The 22,038-nt window shown below is 40.3% G+C and overlaps 1 protein-coding gene across 3 annotated transcripts in view; it reads left to right on the top strand.

Annotated features, from left to right (window-relative positions):
* gramd4a (GRAM domain containing 4a) overlaps positions 1-17,600 on the top strand; it is a 53,034-nt gene extending 35,434 nt beyond the window's left edge. The window contains exons 5-20 of one of the 3 annotated variants that reach the window (XM_023422944.2): positions 1,098-1,159; positions 3,058-3,196; positions 3,694-3,719; positions 3,942-4,033; positions 4,842-4,933; positions 5,549-5,597; positions 5,708-5,779; positions 5,869-5,912; positions 6,029-6,138; positions 7,600-7,754; positions 8,536-8,553; positions 9,604-9,748; positions 9,935-10,028; positions 10,417-10,507; positions 10,747-10,815; positions 11,506-17,600. In XM_023422944.2, the coding sequence (XP_023278712.1) occupies positions 1,098-1,159; positions 3,058-3,196; positions 3,694-3,719; positions 3,942-4,033; positions 4,842-4,933; positions 5,549-5,597; positions 5,708-5,779; positions 5,869-5,912; positions 6,029-6,138; positions 7,600-7,754; positions 8,536-8,553; positions 9,604-9,748; positions 9,935-10,028; positions 10,417-10,507; positions 10,747-10,815; positions 11,506-11,616 (1,369 nt within the window). In that variant the 3' untranslated portion in view covers positions 11,617-17,600. The remainder of the gene's footprint in view (positions 1-1,097; positions 1,160-3,057; positions 3,197-3,693; positions 3,720-3,941; positions 4,034-4,841; positions 4,934-5,548; positions 5,598-5,707; positions 5,780-5,868; positions 5,913-6,028; positions 6,139-7,599; positions 7,755-8,535; positions 8,554-9,603; positions 9,749-9,934; positions 10,029-10,416; positions 10,508-10,746; positions 10,816-11,505) is intronic. The other 2 variants (XM_087178410.1, XM_023422946.2) reach the window with 2 other exon arrangements.
* The last annotated feature ends 4,438 nt before the right edge of the window (positions 17,601-22,038 follow it).

Genomic DNA, 22,038 nt, shown 5'->3' with positions numbered 1-22,038 from the left:
GGTGACTTTTGAACACTGGAAATAAATCATGTACTCATCCCGGCAGTAGCCCCCGTGGCACTCAAAATTTCCAAGGAATTTTCTAGTTATTCTTTAGTATTTTGCTCTACTAAAAGTGTTAGCGCAGCAGTCCATAATTTCCTAATAATTTCCACAAAGTTTCTTGGAAAGAACTGTGTATTTGGTGTTAGTTCCAGCTTTCACGATGTACACTTCTAATTAATGAATTCCAGTTGATTAAAAGTGTAACGTATAGAGACAAACATACCATTAAATATACTGTATATGAAGGATACATTTCCTTATGATAAATGAATGGTGATGAAATATTTAACCAGGTGGAAATCAAACTTTTCTTTTAAATCATTTCCTGTTTTCCTAATAATTCACACCAAATGACACAGTTCTTTTATGGAAACTTCTCGGAAATTATTTGGGAATGACAAATATGAAATATTACCAACTTACTGTATCTCTTGAGGCACTAACTTTTAGTAACAAAGAATTGCTTTGTATTTCAAGAGAGAAGATCAACACTATCTTTCTGTTTTCTTGGCCATTAGCAGAAAACCCAACGACCATAATACCATTAAAGTTGTTGGTCCAAACTATTGGAATGCATTTTCGTCTCGATACTTGATTCTGCATGTATGCCTATTTATTTATGTCAGTGCAACAGATGGAGAAGGACTCATCCATGTTCTATGTTTTGCTCCTGTTCACAGGTTTGCGTAGATTTGCTTGACTCGAATATACAGAAGTAAAAACTAATGTGTGAGGTTGTAAGTGCATGTTTTCTTGGTCTCTGTGTGGGCTCTTTCTTTCACTCTGTTTGTGTTTGTCCAAAACATGTTAGAAACTTCACAAAGGCAGATGGAGACTGAAGTTGTTTTCCTTCACTCCCTCTTGTCTCTGTGTGTCTCACTAATGCTTTTGACAGTTGTTGATTTATCCAGTGCTGCAGCTCACCACATATTAAAATGTGAACTTCCTGAGACCTGCCTGCTGTGTGACTGTAGCTCTGACAATAGAGAAGTGAGACTGAGACTTGACCAATCTTCCCCCTTCTCTCCCTCTCTACTCTCTCTACCCCGCAGGCTGGAGGACTCTCCACCGCAGCCTCCCCGAAAACAGCAGTCGCCCTCAAACAATGGAACAGGTAAGACCTTGATGGAAAAGAGAGAGGGGGTTGGTTGGGTGAGCGGGAGGACAGGATAGAAACAGAGTGTGTCAGAGGGGTTCTTGGGTTATTCTAGGACATATAGCAGGGTGTCATGTGCATGGTAACAGAAATACAGGTTTACGGGGTGATTTGTGGTGTGAAATCAGTTGTAAGAAGAGAAAGGATGCAACACAACATACTGCATTAATGCATTGAAAACTGTTCCTCTGTGGAGGTTAATTGCTGTTATTAGTACAGATTTGCACTGCTATTGTCAGTGGCATAACAGTGTGTGTTTGTGTATGTGTGTGTTTTTCAAAATCTGTTAAGGAAGGGACCTCATTAGTGCAGACAGATGGTATCTGCAATGTGTGTGTTTATTTGTGTGTTTTGGGGTTTTTTGTCATGGTTTGACTTCCAATGACCTAGTGACTTGTGTGTGTGTGTTTGTGTGTGTGTGTGTGTGTGTGTCTGTCTGTGGTTTCAGAGAGAGAAATGAAGGGAGAGACCGAGTAAAGCTAATTTTGGAAAATGGGTTATGATTGTAGATCATTTCATCTAGGGCAGACATGCCCAAGCTCTAACTAGTGTCGTAGGTGTGTGTGGATGTCAGTGTTTTCAGAAGGGATTAAGTGTGTGTCTTTGTGTGTGTGTGTGTGTGTGTGTGTGTGTGTGTGTGTGTGTGTGTGTGTGTGTGTGTGTGTGTTTGGGTTTGTTTGTGTGGATTAAAGGACAGCGAGAAAGTGAATGTAACATGTTAGATAAAGGAGAGAGGCTGAACAGAGTAATTTGGGCTGATGGGACGTTGGTAACTGTAAACTACAGATTAAAATGGCCTGTAACTGAATGTCATCATCAGCACAAAAATAGTTGTTTTCATAATAAATCTGTTGCAGGAAAAACAACCCTTTCAGAGCTTTAACTCTTCCATAATTACATTGTCTTTTTTTTCTCCATTGTGTATTTATCCTCTCTGTGAAATTTGACTGAGCTGCTTTTGTTTTTTCTGCTTCACATTCAGTCACTCACAGTAACCTGCGGAAACTGTTCAGTACAACCACAGTTGTACTCACACGGCCCTGCCAGATGAATTCAAATAGCAACATCAACACCACCAGTCATGTTACACGTGTGTTTATTTGAATCCATTTTCAACACTGGACATTGTTACAAAAGTGTTTTCAAGCGTTTCACTTGCAGATTTTATCATCTTATGGTGACTAGCATAAAACAGTTCATTTTAAACTAGAATGGTCATAATTATGACTCTGGCTACATAAAGTACATGATATTGTGCGAAAAGACTGAAGCTAAAGCTGCACGTCCCAGACAAAAAATATACAGCCTCACCAGCTGAGAAAAAATGAAGCAACCACTTTGTTTGTGCAGTGTTGTCCTCATATACATTTCACTTAAATATCATGAAGTTGTAATTACACAATACAGAGGGCTTTTAATTTGAAACAATGGATAAAGTGGAGACATGTGGTGACACCCAAGGCCAAGGCGAGAGGGTGAGAGAGAAAGATGAGATTTCGATTTAACTAGTTAAATAGATTTTATTACCTATTGATATTCACTTTGACCACCAGTGTACTATGTGCCAGGTACAACCAATCCCTCCGAAAAAGAAGACACAAGCCTCTGAGTTCTTTAGAGTTTGTCTTTAATGTATTTTTTTAATTACTACAGCCCCATACATACTGCTTCAACATGTCCATGTCAAATCCAACGCTTGACGGTTCGAGTCATGGCTAGGTACAGTTGCTAAGCTATGATAGGACAGTTGCCGTTAGTGGGCGGGGTTGAGCCTGGACACTTGCGGAGGGAATTGTTTCCCATTGCGTCAAACCTAATCGAAGGTGCTGATTACATCCCCATTGTGTTCTCTTTAGCAGATAAACAGCAGAAGGAGGTGTGGAGTTCGCGGCTGCAGAAGTGGCTGTACGAGCGCTTCGGAGTTTACATCGAAGACTTCCGCTTCCAGCCGGAGGAAAGCACCGTGGAGACCGAGGAACCGCTAAGTGCTAAAAGGTGGGAGAGAGCTGCTTTTGAATAGAATGTTAAGAGTCTGTCCTGAGGTATTGATCTGCGGTTGCTCCAGGAGATGTGGAGACAGAGATACTCAGGGTACACTGTCAGGAATCGGTATATGTATTGCCTTTATTTGAGAAACTAATTAAAATCATATAGTGTTGTATTTACCTTAGAGATCTGCTATACTGGAGCTGACTCACTGTTGCTTTGAACTACTACATTGCAGAATGTTGATTGCTCAATGCAATGTGTTCAAATCAGCCTAGATTTAACAGAGAGAGGAGAGAAAGTTAGAACTCCTTTTCTCACATATTTTCTTCGTTCATTCTTTCTTTCCTCTTCTGTAAAGACGAGTGAGTCATTCCAGGCTGATGAAGGCCAAGGCGTCACCACCTCCACTCACACCCAAAGCAGCTTTTTCTTTGCGTGTGCGTCTGTTTTTACACAAGCATCTATGCGTGTTCTGACCTTCACTTTTTGTGTTTACCATTCAGGTTGACAGAGAATATGAGGCGACTCAGTGAGTACTCAAAACACAGATATAGAAAACCAAACAACTGAATTTAGTCTTCCATAACTGGTTTTCAGGGTAAAAAAATGTCCCTCACTTAGAAAAACAAAGTCTCATTTAAAGACGTACATTTATTTCACACATTTTAATGCTTTGAAATCAATACTGATATAACAGAAACAGTGCCATTTTTACATGAATCACGAATATATCTCTCTACCCTTGTTTCAGAGAGAGGAGCCAGACCTGTCACCAACTTCTTAAGGAACCTCTCCGCCTTATCTAACTGGCACTCCGTCTACACCTCAGCTATTGCCTTCATTGTGAGTGTACACTTTTCCTCCTCATAAGTCAAACTCACTAACACATTATTATTTTAATTGATTTTCTTTTTTTACTTAGATTTGACAAAATATCTCAATATATCATCATGTACAAAAAAGTGAGATCTATAGATTTACTCTGAGGCAATTTTTTCTTACACCCCTACTCCATGACAGTAAAGTCATTTCTGCTCCACAGTGACAGATTACAGTGATTCTGCCAAAGACCACACAGGTCAAATCAGATCTTTGTTAATGTCCAGAGTCAGTGTTTATGCTAAGTCATCTTCAACCCACTGGCAATACATACCAAGACCATCTCAATATCTCAAGATGATCTTGTTCTAGTGTTGACAGGTAACTGTAATAGCATCTGCCATTATAAAGTCCAATATGAAATGTTTCAAGTCATGTGTCAGAACGAGCCTCCCAAATCATCATTAAAAGGAATCTTTACATTTATCTTGTCATCAGTTGTTTTTTTTTTCTCAGACTTAAAGTCACACAGTTTTCCTAAGCAGAGCTCTGTCAAATGAAGCTTGGTAAGGATAAACCACTATGGTGGAAGAGTGACACCTAAAGGAATACTTGTTATCAAAGTAGAATTTGTAATCTCTACAGACAGTTAGGAGTTTTCTGTCAGGGTGGATGAGCTGCTGTCTTGGTGAAACAAATGAGTCATTGCATCAACTTATTGAATACAAATTCTGACAAGTGAACAGCATTATTGGCTGAATTAATTCAAGTTGATGAATAAAAAATGATCAATAAACCAAATGTGTATTCTGTTGTTTCCTTTTGACTGCAGATCTACATGAATGCTGCTTGGCATGGCTGGGCCATTCCCATGTTCCTCTTCCTGGCTATCCTGCGATTGTCCTTAAATTACCTCATTGCCAGGTAAAAACATTTCTAATCTGATCAGTAGACAGTCTCCTAGTAAAGGAGCAGTTCTTGTCCAGTTTTTATTGTAATGTTACTACACTGCTGCCTTGGATTTGAACTGAATAGCTTCTAAAAATAGTATGTTTTTCAGCTGTTAGATGGTTTACTGTATGTTTTGTGTAATAAAACACTTTTTAACTTGATATCTGAGGCTACAGGTGAACAGATACACGCTGTGGACACACAGCAAATGTTATGGTTATAATAGGCAGATTTTTAAAACATGCACACATGCTTGTGTTTATGATCATCATAACTGGACCACAGAAAACCAAGACAAGACATTATATCAAACAAGCTTTTATTCACTGATGCAAACAGGCATATGTAATTAAGGTTATACAACCATCAACAAAATCATTTAAAGTGGGGTGTGTTGGGGATCATTATGAAATTAGGGCACATTAGTATTGGTCAGACATCTCTCTGGGCTTAGATTATCAAACTGGGACAGCTGGTCACCTTAAATGATGGTTGTAACTTTACTTCGGAGGTTGAAGACGAGTCTGGACGCCTCGTTTTATCCAAACAAAATGCCTTGTAAAATTCACTTTTTTTCCAATTTTCCAGAGGTTGGAGGATCCAGTGGAGCATTGTGCCTGAGGTCTCTGAACCCATGGTAAGACAAGGTCCCACTTCCTGTTTCATAGCTCCTGTCTGTCAGAGTAAAAATCTATCCACCAGCAGAGGTCAATTTGTCTTATTAATTTGTCTCTTTGATTTCTGCAGGAGCCTCCAAAGGAAGACTTGACTGTGTCTGAAAAGTTCCAGCTTGTACTTGATGTTGCACAAAAAGCACAGGTACAGCACGCATCATAATTCCTCTCATATTAGACTACACAGATAATGAAACAGTCTTGGTTCATACAGTGATTCAACTCTCTTTACAGAACCTTTTTGGTAAGATGGCGGATGTTTTGGAGAAGATAAAGAAGTAAGTTTCTTTAAAAAAATTCTGCATTGCAAGCAGCCAATACAAAATGACTGAAAGATCAACTTTTATGTTTTGTTTTCTCTTCTCCCACGTGATTTTGTGCATTTGTCTTTCAGCCTGTTCATGTGGGTGCAGCCGGAGAGCACCCAGAAACTTTACATCTGCCTGTGGGTGACTTTCATCACCTCCTGCGTCCTGCCATACAAGCTGATGGGCTTCATGATCGGTGAGAGACGTACACACACACACACACACACACACACACACACACACACACACACACAGACACACACACACACACACACACACACACAAAGCCTCCTTATCCTCCTGACACACTGTACATACTGCATTTGGCTCTGAATGAAAATACTTATACTCAATCCAACGCACACAAACAAATACATTCATGCAACACTTGTGCAACTGTTCTCTCTGTGCCTGTGAGGGGCAGCTGCAGGCTGTTGGCATGCCTCATAATAACTGTTTCAGCTATTTCTTGTAAACAGAGGGTCTCCAGAGCGGTGTGTGATTCATATTTCCTTGAAAGATGCTGAGAGCAAAAATAATTGTTGACACAATGGTAGTATTTATTCAGCTAGCAAAAAAGGGGTTACTTCTTACTTCATTGCTACTGTAAATGTAAGGCACAACCAAAATCACTGGAGATATAACATCTGGTACCAATCCAACATAACTACCTACACCTGTTTTGTTATCAAATTGCTCAGGTTGTCAAATGTTTGTCAGATCAGGAAAACATCCAATCAGGATCAAAACATTGTGTTTTTCAGTAAATTTGCTCGACTGCTTCCACATCTTTTAGTTGCCAACCATATCTTATATCTGTCAAGTGGCTCTTCAAAGCTGGTTGGAGAAACAGATGACCAGTCAGAGGACGGTAGGCGGGCTTAAGAGCAGGGACCTAATGGTCACACATAAGTAACTGGCTACATAAAAGAAAAGTTGAACAGAAAAATCATGACAAGCGTGGATGTAATTGACACAGCTGTACAAGTCGTTCTATGTCCATGTACAGAGATAACAACTTTGTCTTATTCCTTTGATCAATGTGAAAAATGTGAACTGTTCCGAACAGCAGCTACGGCATCTTCAGTGTTAGTTAAGAACAACGTCAGTATTAGACGCCTAGCCGCTGATTGGTTAGGGCAAAATGTAGACTGAAAAACAAAAAACTGCCTTGTTTTAATCAACAAGTTGACCAACAGGAGTGCACTGTCAGGCTGAACGAATGAGATGAAACAAAATGGCAGTTCAGTCCGATTATCATGCTAATTATTGGCGACCACGTTTAATATTTTTGCTGTGTTTGTAACCGACAGTATTTTTTGGGCTTTTGCCGAGATAGTTTAAAAAAAGTCACTCAGTTTGTACACTCGGTGCCCAATTCTCCCTGTCCTGTTGGAATATGTACAATATAATTCAAGGCTTATTTTTGTTATTAAACTGTTGTCAGTCCCAAACATTGGGTGTACCAATAATAAAAACTTCAGCTCTTTTTGATATGTCTGATTAAAATACTCAAATGGAACCGATATTAAACAAGGCCTTAAAAACAAAGATTATTTGAGTACTCGGAGAGGAGGAAATGACTTTTTGCCCATCGACCTTGCTGTACACGATTTAGTTAATAACCTCTGCCTATTCTGTGTTTTCCTCTCCCAAGGCCTGTACGCCGGCATCAAGTTCTTCATCATAGACTTCCTGTTCAAGAGCTGTCCGAAGCTGCGGGACAAGTACGACACACCTCACATCGTGTGGAACAGCCTGCCCACCGACCCACAGCTCAAAGAGAGGACCAACGCCACTGTGTCGCGGCGGGTAAGGCGACCAAGACATACAAAAACACATATTTATCACCTCATTCATTTCCTCTTCTCACATGTTAGTGCTTTCCTACACTAACTCTCAACACACATACTCAGCGTACAATGCAGCTTAGTTTTAAACCTGACTATAACAAAATATGTTGGAAATGCATGTGGATTATTGCTGCTAATGCTCTACTCAAGCCGACTTTGTTGATAACTGAAAGCCTGAAGTTTGACCAAGGTTATAGCTATAGAGGCTTTGCATTTGCATCACAAAACTTTTAGCTACTGCGGTGAGCTCGGCTGAAGATTTAACAGTAGCTTTATGAACAGAATAGTTAACAATTTTTCTGAACTGATCTTATTTCCATATAACTAGTCAATTAGCTAGTTCAGCAAAGAAGCTAAAAAAATGTCACAAAATTTGCTAATGTCCATTTAACACGGGATGGAAAGTCAGGTGTTAGATGTACAAATTTCATGTTGGGGTGGTAGGATAGTTTAGCTGCAGGTCAGGTCTTTCATGTTGGCATGAGTCCACCTAGTGAAGTGTCAGTCTGCCTCCCACTGCTGACCCCCTGTGGAGAGGCAAAGAGAAAAAAAGAGATCAATAACGTATCAAAATATTATTACTCATCAATAATACATTACAATTCAGGCACTCACTGTCTGTTCTCACTGTGTGGATACCACACAGCGTTTATATATTTTGGTTTGAGTGTGTGAGCATGTGTTGTGTGTCTTTGCTGTGGCCTCAGTCACAGGTGTCCTCTGTCGTTTCTCTCTCTCAGCTCTCTGGCACTGAGAAGGTAGGGACTCTGGTGTGTCTCCGTTTGGTTCCTAAACTGTGCCTGGGTGTGCCGCCAGCTCACCTCAAAGCGTGTGTGTGAGATGTGTGACACCTTGAGACTGGCTGTCAATGATTGTAAACAGAATGGATCAAAATGTCACAAAAGCCTGTAACCTATCATTTAGTTATAGATTTTTATTTTTTATTTTTTTTGTAATTTCTCATAAATGTCAGAGTGACTCTTTTTTGTCAACATACAAACTTTTTTGAGTAATAATTGACATTTCTGATCCATTGCCATAGATGCTCTGTGAGAAGTAGCAGTGTGTTAACTGAGTAGTTCACATGCACACAGAATAGCCCCTCAACCACTGTAATTTCATATTAGCTCATTAAGTCCTTCCTTTTCCCCACTGTCGGTAGTAATTATCCCTCTAGTTTAATTGCTTTTAGAATTTTTAAATGTTGGATTAAATTCAACCTTTTTTATCATGTATAGCCATTTAACTTAAGATGACATCACAATAAGATTGTTATTACAACTTTAATATATAATGCAGATACATTTTAGTGGAACTGTTTCTATATACACCTCCATAAATATATATTCAATTTTGTCATACTTCACAAACTAACAAGTATTTTTGGCCGACCAGCTGTCTTTATGTAACAGTATGTATGCTGAGTGAATGATGGCCTCACTCTCTGCTTTGCACGTCACACCTGAGCCGGCTGCAGAGAAACACATGATGCAATAAAAAAAAGTTGAGGAGCTGTTGCAAGTGTGGCCACTTGTCCCAATAGATCTGGGAACATTCGGTCCTATTGGATGGTACCACATAATCTGGCGTGATCCTTGATTTTAAATATTTCTCCCTCTCCTTCCTCCTTTCCCTCATTCTCACACCGTTCTCTTTCCCTCCTAACTGTCACCCTTTTCTTCCCCATGCCCTTTTTGTCTCCTTCATGGCCATTCTTCTCTCACTTCCTGTCATCCTGCCTGTTTTTCTCCCCCTTCCTCCCTCCTTCCTGCCCTCCCTCTCCCTGTCGCTCCTCCGTCTCTCTCCAGGTTCAGCCGGTGGTCTCTCGCAGCAGCCTCGCCACCGTCCCATGTGGGGTGAGCAGGGAGGAGGAGACGGGTCGCTCCCACAGCACCAAGAAGGGAGCTTTTCATGAGATCTTCAATCTGCCAGAGTCAGAGCGCCCTCTGGCGGGTAAGGGGACTTACTGAAGCATAAAAAAAACACTGGCACCTGTTTTCATTAGCACTGTGTGTACTTGAACCAGCTCAGAATAAGCAAAAAAAAGGTGGATTTTCTTACATTCGTTAAAAACCAGGTTGTGTAAATGTTTTTACCAAGACCAAAGTTGTCAATGTTCTCTATTCTGTGTTTCCTCAGTGTGTGAGAACGGCTGGAGGTGTTGCCTGATAAACCGTGACAGGAAGATGCCCACAGACTACATCAGGAACGGCATGCTTTACGTCACAGAGAAGTAAGTGGGACATCTTGTCTCACGAGAGCATCTTTCATCATTAAATCTCTGACTGCAAAAGAGAAAAAGAGGTTACTGAAAGTTGGAGCAGAGAGAGGGAGCGAGGAATCACTTAAGCAAATGGGTGTGTGCTAATAAGTTCTTGAAACGGTTCTTTACTAAGAGCTACTCCCCATCTTCTCTCTCTCCTCCTCCCTGAGTGTGTCAGTCAGTCAACAGTGGATCAAGTGAGACAGGCCTCCTCCTGAGAATATCCCTGCTCTTTAAATCTCTTCACCTATTTCGATTTCTAACAAAAAGTCGATTAAAGTTGTCGTCTGTTTAGCTGGCCTGCTTGTTTTCTCAGGACCCCTCTCAGCTATTCACTTCCTCTCTCTCCCTCTGTCAGTTACCTGTGCTTTGAGAGCTCCAGCTCCAGATCCAGCTCCTCCAAAAAGAATAAAGTTATCAAGCTGGTAGACATCACTGACATACAAAAGGTAACCACGCTTAAATGCACATTAAAACCACTACAAAGCCAATTGAATTTTTAAATGAATGTACCTTTGCAAATTCAACTAAACATAGTAGATGGCATTGAATCCTTCAACTGTGCTTATTCATCTCTCTGAATCATTGGTAAATGTGATAGAGATTGCAGCATTAAGTTATATACTTGCTGACTGATTCATCATGAGATAATGCTGTTAAACACTGTTCCTGTTTTTTTATTCACCAGTATAAAGTGCTGTCGGTCCTGCCAGGAAGTGGGATGGGCATCTCCATAGCCACTCCTTCCACTCAGAAGGTACTGTACAGTTTTATTTCCTATTTTATTGTGGGTTCAAATTGAATTTTTTAAATGTATACATATATTAGAATAGATTCTGTGAGATTTTGCACTTTGTCAACAGGTAGATGCTCAAGGGTTTGGCCTCATGTATTTTTTATGCATTTATTCAAACTACACATTGTTTAAAACATTGAATTTGTAGTGGCTGAGATGTTGTTTGTGTTGGTGTCTTTTCCATCAATATCATCAATGACTCTTCAGCACTAATCTGCTATTTGCGTTCCTAATATGGGAAAGTTTGCTTCATTCATTAACAGGTTAACTATAGAGAATGGCAACAAGCTGCCTGAGGGGTAGTGTTGATAGATGCAAGAAATATTTTATCCCACTAGATAGTAGATGTGAGGTCATCCAACAGGTAGTGTGTAGATTAGGACTACAGCAGCATTAAAGATTAATTGTACTGTAACATGTTTACCAATATGTACATTTGAATATATGAATATATTTTGTTCAGATTTTCAGTTCTCTAGGCTGGGTAAATGCACATTAGCAACCCCAAGTAGAAACATGAAGAAAGTGTAGAAATCTTCAGATTCACAGGACAGCAGCAATATGTCCTCTGACATTAAAAAGGGCAACTCCATGGAGTGCCATATGGAATATGTAGATATGTTTTAATTATTCAGCATCTCTCTCCTCCAGCCATTGGTGTTTGGTGCCATGATCCACAGAGATGAGGCTTTCGAGGCCATCTTCACACAGTACATGAAGATCATGACCACCACCAAACCACCAGCCGCTGCAGAGCTCTAGACAGCCTGCATCCCTGCAGCACATCTCCGTACTGGGGTTAAAGTCTGTGGCAGAGAGCCTCCTGAGTTTCTACTGGACTGGAAGATACTTTCAAAGACCACACTCCTCTGCTCGGCGAGATCCTCCTCCTCCTCATGTGATGGGCATCGGCTTCCTCATTGATGGTCGTGGGCTGCATTTGATTGGTGGCTTCCCTGTTTATGCCACATCAGAGGGGATGTGAGAGTGTAATTGAGATTTAGTCACATAACATACGTTTTGTGGGTGTTGGACAATGGACAAAATCAGGAGCGAGGAGCTGAAGTGTGGTTTTTATCAATCAGCAGAAGGCTGGTGAGGGGGCTGGTTTACCTCTCCCACCTGACCTGACCAACTGACTGGCTGACTGGTTTCCTGACTTACTTGTTTCTGTGTTTGCATGTTTGAGCGTGTGTGTGTGTATGGAAGTGAAATAAGGTCTTAAATTGCGTCAAGTGGTTTTCTCATTATTCCTCAGTCAGTGGTTTGCTGTTGTCGGAAGATTTCAAGAAGTGCTCAATCTGGCTGTAAAATGAAGCTCATAAAACAACTAAAAGATAAACAAATAATTCTTTAACTGCCAGACATCTGTAGGAACAAACATGTAAGTTTAGCTTTATAAATCAGTGCAAAAACAACCATTAATGTTAATGTTTAGACATTAAACTGGCTGATTAGTGCTTCTAGGCACTGCCCAACAAAATTATGGGAGTATTCACGTGTGAGTAATCAGTGATAGTGTTTTTTAAAATCTGTATTAGCTGTGAAAATGTCAGATCACCATTCGACTGACACAGAGCCTTTCTGTTAGTTTACATTGCTGCTGTCTAACTTCTGGATTTCCCCTCTTCTTTCTAGAGTCACATTTCAGCAGCGACAGTACGTTTTACTCATCTTTGTCGATCCCAACAAACAGAAATTGTACGCTGCGTTCAGCATCATCCGCTTCAGTGTTTGTTAGTGTGCGTATGTGAAACGTGTAGTCGACAGCTTTTTCAAAAATGCCTTTCTTTTGGAAAATGTCTTTTTTTTTTCTCTCTCTCTCTAATTTTTGTCTTTGTAACAAACAGCCTTTGGGATGAGTAAGTGGCGGTCCTGTAGTTGCTGGTTGTGTCTGACACGAGAGCACAACACCGACTGCCGTTTGGAGTTGTGGCACAGTGGAGAACATAGCCCCATGTCTAAGCTTCTCTTTTCAAGGCACAGTCTGTACATATGTAGTGGGATGTTCTTTTCTTTCCGACAATGGTATTCCTCCTGCACTTTATTAGAACTGGAATTCCTGACATTAATGTTGCAGCAAATAGACTTCAAACGCTCACTACTTCAGCTGGAGTCTATGGTCAGTCTTGCAGATAGTTTCAAAGGTATTTCTCTTTTGTCTGGCTACTTGAGCCCAGCGCCGGCCATATCCTGCTGGTGGCAGTGCAGCACAAACGCAGTCTGAGCACACTGTATTAATGCCGAATTGATGTCTGCCACGGGGAGGGTGTTATTGTGAGTCAGACGACCTTCAGACTGACCGTAAAAGAAGAAGGTACTTTACCTTGATAATGGAACCACTGGCAGATTACTTTCACATCACTGCCCCTCACACATCAGAGTGTTGAGGTATTTCAGCCTTTAAAATATAAATCATCCAAGACCAGTGGAGAAATATAAACATGTCTTCTTCTGATTGGGTATTCCCACTTCCATAAATGCCAGCTGGTCAGGCTGTTTGAGGTTAGATAAGCAGTAACAAATTCTTGATTTACTTACGCGAGTCCATTTTTCAAATCCAAAAACCAGGATTATGAGCTATAAACACATGCCTAATCAGTTTCTTTTGTTTGTTTGTTGTTTTTGTTTCTTTGTAATGCCACAGTGAGTAGAGACTGTCATCTGGGTGACTTCCACTCTCTTCCACTTGTTCCAGATCTTCTAAATGTAGTTTTTTTTTTTTTTTTCTTTTTTAAACGGTAGTCTATGAAGTATATGGATAGACGTCTGGACTGAACAGAATATTTCAACGTCACTTTATTTTAAGACGCCATTTGCAAGAATAAAGCTGGTCTTTGCTCTGGCAGAATGGTTTGATATGTAGAAATATAATGCCAAACTACATGAGACACTTTACCGTGTTTTGTAAGATGAATGGAGATAGGGTACAGGACTGGAGGTCGTGATTTCTCTTCACATTTAATACGGAAGACAAAAGAGTAGCTAATCCACTCTCCCAGCTCCCATTCACTGTATGCCCAGCAGCACAAGCTTTAGTTTTCTTTTAAGTCTTACAAAACACTGTTAAAAGGGAGACCTTGACATTTGAATATTTACTTTTTATTCTGGGTATTTTTACTCACTGGACACTTCTTTCCATGTTAACAATCCTTGATCACACTTCTCACCATAGGCCAAGAAAACCGGAGGATTATTTTCAGTTATCAGCCCTTTAGAATTGCTCCCGGACTTAAAATGTCAAGGTTTCTCTTAAAGTCTATACAAGTCCTCTTGTCATCATTATTAATTAGAATCAACTGGACTGGATATGAAGTTGCCAGAGATGCAATGGACCAGTTCAAACAACCATATTGATATTGTTTTTAGTCCAAGCTAATTAAGGATGGATATTTTTCTTTGACATGCATTTGTATGCTTTGGCCTGCTATTAATAGGCTGCCTTTCCAGACATGGATTTCTATTTTTGTTTAGGAATAAATTTGATCCATGAAGGAGGGAAACCTGTCGGATATTAGAGCAGGTGAAATCAGTACAGTAATTAACGCTGTCTCACTGTGTGATTGGATGGCTCTTTGTAGTCTTAAAGCTTTTACCTGAAGCCTTTTGTAATCTGTTAACTCTGAAAATCAGCTCTCGGGGGTTTGCAGACCCTGACAAGGCTGCACTCAGATAAAGCACAGAATGTATCACGTTTAAATTTTGTTTTTTCTTTTGCCAAATCCTTAAATTTCTGTCTGCCATATTCTGCCTACGCTCATGTTTACAGATGGTTGTAAAATTATTTTGTTGTTTTTTTTCTGTCGTTTTTTTAACAACCCAGTTTGAATTCCTATGACTCTGGAATTATGAAGACTGGACGGCTACACTGTTCTTGAATTAATGTCTCAGCTCTCATTTGATCTGCACCACTCATATGACTATCTCTGCTCATCTTTAACCAATAAAAAACTCAAATCATAGTGACAGCAGGAGCAGTATTTTAAACCTCACATGTAAATGGTCATATCCAACATCACATTACTTGGTTACAGTGTAGTGTAAGTTGCAGTAAAACACCAGATTCACAGGCTTCATATAGAGCAGAGATGGTCATGCTGGACTGAAATGGCAACAGTAGTGTTTTTGACATTTAGTTTGTCCATTGTGACTTGATGCACCTTTTGAAGATTGTAAAGAAGAAGTAAAAATAGAACAAGAGTTGGATTCCCAATGTTTTTAAAAATGAAATAAAATGTATGCACTCATAGTACTGTAAGGCACTTTGGAGGGACGTGTCAAGCAAATGGCTTAAAGAAATAGTTTGAAATCTTGGAAAATATGCTTTCTTGCTGAGAATTAGATGAGAAGATTGATACCACTTTCATGTCTGTACGCTAAAAATGAAGCTAATGCCAACAGCCGCTTAGCCTAGCCAGATTTAGTTTCTGTTTTGGACATTAGAAAGGAAAGGAGCAGCTGTTTCCAGTCTGTATGCTAAGCTAAGCTTTTTTGGTTTCTTTCAAAGATATCTAAGTGAGTGTATCATCTTTCAAGGAGGTACATCACTCAATATAGTACACATTAACGAGTTAAACAACAGTTACTTTGAGGGTACTGGTAGTAGCTTCATAATTAATCGCTTTGCTCATTTAAATTGTGATGTTCACTTCAGCTGAAAATTAAAAGATCAAATGCACATCCTTACATACATCAGAAGTCTTGACCACAGCATTTCCCATTACTGGTCCTAATTGGCACAGGTGATGCAGATGGGAGGTGGAACCAACAGCACCTCCGAGGGTCCGCGAACTACACTTCATGAAAGATTCTCGACGAAGGCAGTCTTGTGATGACACTCTATGCTCTGCTTTCCACCAAGTGACAAAAATTGACGGTCATTGACGCAGCACAGAAATACCCACACATTTCTTTGTTCGGGGACGGGCTGTACAGAGTGAGTTGTGACACTCACTGAAGGTGTAATCACCTAATTCTTGGTGCCAAAAAGCCACTGGGAAATGGTTTTCCAGGCGGCTTATTACAACCCAAAGGCTGGCCACATGGGGTATGACAAAACACTAGGCCGGATAATGCACCGAGTCTATAGGCCTGGCATTAAGGGAGCTGTACATTGCTGGTGTGCCTCTTGCCCCAAATGCCAACTGGTTAACCAACCAGCTGTATCAAAGGCGCCTTTGTGCCCATTGCTGTTAATTGAAGTTCCATTTGAGTGTGCTGGTACCTCTTCGGGCCATTTCACCAGAATGCATGAGGATATTGTTTCGTTTTAGTCCTGGTGGACAACACAATGCAGTGCTGAAGCCAACAAGCACTGTTTCAGGTTGTCTCCAGAGTTGGAATCCCAAAAGAAATTCCAACTGACCCGGGCACCTCATTCATGTGGATATTATGGGAGCTTAATGGATTATTAGGCATCAATTCGGACAAGTGTGTACCACCCACAAAGTGATCGTTTCGTCAAACCTTTGTGGTCACACGGTGAGCAGGCAACATTGACAGTGAGATTGTGTGTTCTGACAGGGGCGGGGCAACACAGATTTACCACCTCAACCTCCTCAAAGTATAGAGTCCGGTTACTATGGTAAAGGAGAAAGATGAGTTAGGGCCCATAGTGCCAAATCCCACCAATCCAATCTCGCTCCTTTGTGATAGTCCTCTCTCATTGTCCCAGAAAACACGTGTTGCTATGTTGCAGCAGCATTTTGCTGACGTGTTTTCCCCCTTGCCAGGACACACAAACTCATGCTTAGTCCACGTGGGAATTTTTTGCAGCGTAGCTTTTTCTATGCGTTCTTCCCTTTCTTCCATGTGTAACAGACCTTTTGCAAAAATCCCTCCAGGGTGAAGATGAAACACCATTTTTCAGTGTTGATGTGTAGACAGGGAAAATAGGGGTAGGCGAGGCCAGACAGCTCCCCAGCCCACGTCGGGCAGTGGCCATATGCGGTAGTGGTGTATATGGGCTCAGCTGCAGGGGAACAGTGGTATCAGTCTTCACGTGTTACTCTCTGCAAGAAAACCAAAAAGCTTATTCCCCAAAATGTTGAAATATTCCTTTAATGTCAGATGAATGGTCAGCTACATGATGACTGCCATACTGTGCATATTGCTACTGGTGAATGATACAGAACAGTTTGAGGATGTTACTGCTGTCATAATCACAGGGACTTTGTCAAACACAGTGTTGTCTTTTCAAGGTCCCCTTCATTGAAGCTGGTGTCCTCGCTGTTGTATTAAATATGTAGTTTCTCTAACTGTGTGTAAATGTTAATTAAGGGTTTTCCAAAAGCATTTCAACATCCAAGTGATCTACATTGAGTGTATAGTACACCAGGGTTCCTGTCTCATTTTGGACAACTTAAGTGTCTCAAGGCTGCGAAACAGCCTTAATCTGACATTATGACTCAAGTAAATTTCAAATCTTAAATAAATAAAACATGTCAAGGATTCGGTCCTATTTTGTGGACTGAGACAGTAGTCATTGTATTTGGTACAGTCAGTGAATTGCAAATTAAAGCCCAAGTGTCACTGGGAAACACTGCAATCATAATGAGTAATTAATTTGTTATCTGTGACAGTCACTGTTTTTTTTTTTTTCTTTTTGTCAAAGAGGAATTTGTATACAAATTATTGAAATGTACAGTGAAGAAAACAAAAAAAAACACTGAGTTTTTAAAAGACATGTCTATTGTAAAGGATAATGTGGTGTACATTTTTTAATTTAAGTAAATTAATTTAAGGTATTTTGCTCGTCTCTGTGTCTTTTGTTAATGCAACATTGACTCATGCTTTCTGGCTCTGCGCTGCAGTACCTGTTTACAACCACATGAGGTCACTGTGAGACCTTGTGTTAAGGTTAAGACTAATCAGCTGGGAGAGTTTTGCTTCCCCCTCTCCACTGCGAGGTCAGAGGTCAGGGTTAGCTGCCGAACCTTCTCGCTCAAGGATATTTCAGTGTTTTATCTTCAGTGCAGGAATGAGAAAGTGGGTGGTTTGGCATGTTTTGTATTCCTACCAGATCTCACTCCATTTTTATGGCAATTGGAATCAATCCAAGGAATCAATAAGGAGGTGTAAGAAGACATGTTTACACTTTGCCTTGCTTTTCTGACCTCTGCAAGTTCAGGCAACAATATTTTAAGACTCTTTCCTTAGGTAAGTAACCCAGTTTTTTCCCTCATGTGTGTTACAGATCAGATCATAAATAATTAGCATTTGAATAAGGAGAAATTTGATGATTTTTGATATTTCTGAATGTTTTGGGCCAAGATTGTGCGCGGTAGCAACATCAACACACATTTTGATGTTTCTCAGCTACAGACAGGGAGGAAAGACCTAATAAAGCCTTGCAAAAATCAGCTGCAGCTCGCTGCCACTTTCATAGCCAATATTTCTTTTTTTGTGGCTGGCTGCGGGGAGATATATTTATCCATCACACCTCTTAAATGACAACTGCAACTTTCAAAATGCAGTTTAGAGCCTTCCACTTGATGCGGATACATAAAATTGTTTCCTCCATACATCACTCAGTGCAGTCCTTTTCAAAGTTCTGCATCCAGTGCAATTTGGCTTCAATGGCACCATTTCAGTTCTCTTTTCAGGTAGTGGATGACAGGTTCTCTTTGTGCCACAGTAGAAATTAAGACCATATACCAGATTCAAGCTGTGAAAATATCCATCTGTCTGGTGACATTACTTTGCCCTGTTTGCAAGGTAATGTGACACATACTAGCATTTCGGCGCAGGTGATGGATATAACTGCACATGAAAAACAAGGAAGCCTGAGAAATGTTCTTCTGGAGATACAGTATATCCACAGAAAATGTGATGAAGGGAGAAAGAATTTAAATTAAAATGTAAAATAAACTTTTCTCTTTAATGTACATGGAATACTGATAGCAGAAAAGTTCGAATTGAAGGAATGAAAATTCCAAAGGTAATTAGAAAATAAAAAGCTTTAATTTTTAGAGAAAAATAATTTTCACCTTGCTCACCCCGGTGCTCATTCTAAGTTTGCTATTTGCAGTTTTTAAATTGCAATTTGTGTGTAAATGAATCACCAGTCAATGCTGTCAATCAGGACTGTGGCAAACGCTATTTACTTCCAATTTACGTTTTGATTGAGGTGTGATTATTTTAAGTAAACTTGCATTTATATCCATATGGTAGTATATTTTTACACAGAAAACGGATAAATACACCGATGACTGATGTTTCACTGTTTTTATGTATCAGTTATACACAAACAGTCCACACCTGTTAACTGAGAGTTCAATAACGAGAATCAAGATAATGTGGTTTATCTTCAAAGCACCAAAAATCAATTTTTGCTCAGACAAGAAAAAGCAGCATTTCATCTTTAACACATTTCCTGCAGAGAACCTGTCAAACACATGCTGAACTCAAAGTGATTTTTTGTTTTTTTTTTGTTTTTTTTTTCTTGTTCCGTTGGCTTTTGAGAAGGCGCCTCACTCACTGATCTGTGTTGACGTGTGGATGTGAAGTGTATTCCTTCTGTAACTCACAGAAGCTCTCACTTTTTCTCTTTGTTCATAAACGCTGTGTTTCAGAACAGAGCAAGAGAAAGAGTGTCACGAACTTTCATACAGTTAAAGGCAGTTTGAAGCGACACTCTGTAAATGACACCTCAGAGTCATTCAGACGCTTCTCTCTACCCCGCTGCTTTGCTTGATGGATTCAGTGTATTTTTAGTCTGCCCAAAAGAGACATTGCCAAACGTGGCACCTTTTACCATTTGTACACTATGACAAAATGGTGACACGCTTTGACAGCTCAGCTCTGTCTCCTTGTCCACTTTGGGGTTTGTGTGTGTGTGTGTACATGTCGCACACATCACACACTCTCAAACCCAAGAAAAGTTGAGAAAAAGTATGAACTGCTGGTCAAAATAAACCATGTTCTCTTATTGCCCAGTTAGCAACAAAGCTAGTTAGCTAGCTGTTGAAATGTTTGTTTTTCAAACTCGTCCCACAAAAGCAGTCAGTATATCACAAAGCTAAGTGACTTACATAATGATTTTTGCACTGCCATTTTCTCATATGACTGGCCTTGCCTATTCTTGTTAGCGTGGAGCTGTAATGCTTTACACTAAAGAATAAAATTGTTAAATGTTAAGAGTTAAGTTTAGCCTGAGGATAGTTGAACAATTACATTAACAACAAAATGACTGTATGTAATGTAAAGGGTATTGCTCACACAGTGCTATCACCCTGTGGTGATGAAGGAGCTGTACCACATTTTATGCACATTTTAGTGACATTATACAGGTATATTATGGGTCAATTTAACCTTGCAGGTGCATCTTACAATGTTACACTAGTGCAATATTAAGCACTTCTTTAAGGGGAAATCCAATAACATGTAAAAAAGGCCATTTACTTCTGAACCCAACATATTGAACAGAAGCTTCTATTTCCCACCTGTCAAGTGATACGATGGTGCACCTACACAGGTGTTTTCACTTCCCCTGATTAGCCATCCTCCCAGGACTGTGAGGGAGTTTACAGACTCTTACTCAGCTGTTAGACCCTAACACTTTTGAATAAAAGTTCAGTATGTGGAGTTTGGTGACTTTATTTCATTTCCAACTTTGCTGCACCTCACCTCAACCTGAGCAGCGGTCTAATCAGCCACATGTCAAAATTATTAACACAATTCCACTTGATAAATTGCAGGAATTAGAGAGCAACTTTTAAGTCAGCAACTCGTATTTAATATTTTTGATAGCACGAGGAGCAGAGGAGCTGTTACCAGATTTTAAACCGACTGTGTCCTTACATACAGATGTTCACGGTTGTGTGGCGTGTATATGAGTGAAGCGGCCAGTCAGGAGCTGTGGTGGGTTGAGGTGACCTCTCTGTCTCTGTGTGTGGCGGTGCTGTGTGTGCTGGGGTATAGAGGACGTGCATTTGGCTGCCTGGCCATCAGTCATTAGTTAAATGTTGAAATGATGCTTCCCCTAAAGGATAGCAGGCCATTCTGGCTGTAGCTCTCCCTCTAGCAGCTGTCAGCACCCGGCGTAATGACTCACACACACATACACACACCCGCGCACAGCATGATGCATCTGCTTGTCTTCCTGAAGCACTCATCATGGATGTTAATGGTAGTTATTATAAAACATACACAAATAAAAGCAAGTTCATACCGTGGATGTGCGTAATAAAGACCTACCATAACTGAGAGAGGTGAATCAAAGAAGCAACAAAAAAGCAATAAAACAAAATGATACTTACTTTTGGTCAATATAACATAAATATGAAGCAATATCAACTGTCTGCTCTTCTCCTCCTAATGTAATTTTCATCTTTCTCTTTCACACACAACTGGAAATCAGCTGTTAAATCTGATCTGAATCAGAACACCAATCAAAGTTAAGTGAGCACATAGTTCAATAACGTTCTTGTAATTGGATTCTCACCTAAAACAGCTCCAAGGAGCAGCAACTACTTTTTGTCTTCATGGATGATAGGTCTTTTATGCAGATCTGGTGTCAGCTTTACCCTCCCAGTGAACCTTTTTGCTTGTTCCACAATGAAGACTAGAAAGCTGCGCTGGGAGTTATGCAGAGGAACAAGAGGAAGCAGCCATTTCTGTCCGCAGGGCCATATTGTCTGCTAATTCATAATACACACCACACATTATTTTTACAGCTGCCAAAAGAGGGTTTTCAAACTGGGTTGGACCATCCAGAGAGCTTGAGAGACAAACACACCAGCCGTTGAAAAACTATAAAAGCCTCTGGCGGATGGTAATGGCTGAAGCACTGTCTCTGACTATACGTAATTAGAAGTTAGTGAACCTCTCTCTTTCTCAGGCACAAGGCCGTAGCCAGAAATTTAGAAATAGAGGTCACAACTCAAAGTGCTCCCCCGGCCCATAATCCAAGCAACACCCTCCTTATTAATGGTAGCTAGGCCTTGTCAAGCTTTCCAGTGTTGTACACCACAAGGGCAGTGCAGTAATTGTGATGACCTTTGGAGATCCACGTCTCGAAACGCTCAGTAACTTTCTCATTTTTATCTGACAAATATGGATTTTGTCAGCTGAAAGCACGACTGTCACAAACACGTTCTCAGAGTTGTAGATAGCTAGCTAAAGCTAAAACCCTCCAGCTGACTTTTTAAAGTTTCCAGCACATTTGTTTTAAAACAAGAAGCC

Source organism: Seriola lalandi, unplaced genomic scaffold, assembly GCF_002814215.2.
Source record: "Seriola lalandi dorsalis isolate HSWRI2012SDOR001 ecotype SW California unplaced genomic scaffold, Sedor1 jcf7180002054688, whole genome shotgun sequence".
NCBI classification, from domain to species: domain Eukaryota; kingdom Metazoa; phylum Chordata; class Actinopteri; order Carangiformes; family Carangidae; genus Seriola; species Seriola lalandi.
This window is presented reverse-complemented; position numbering and strand designations above follow the sequence as displayed.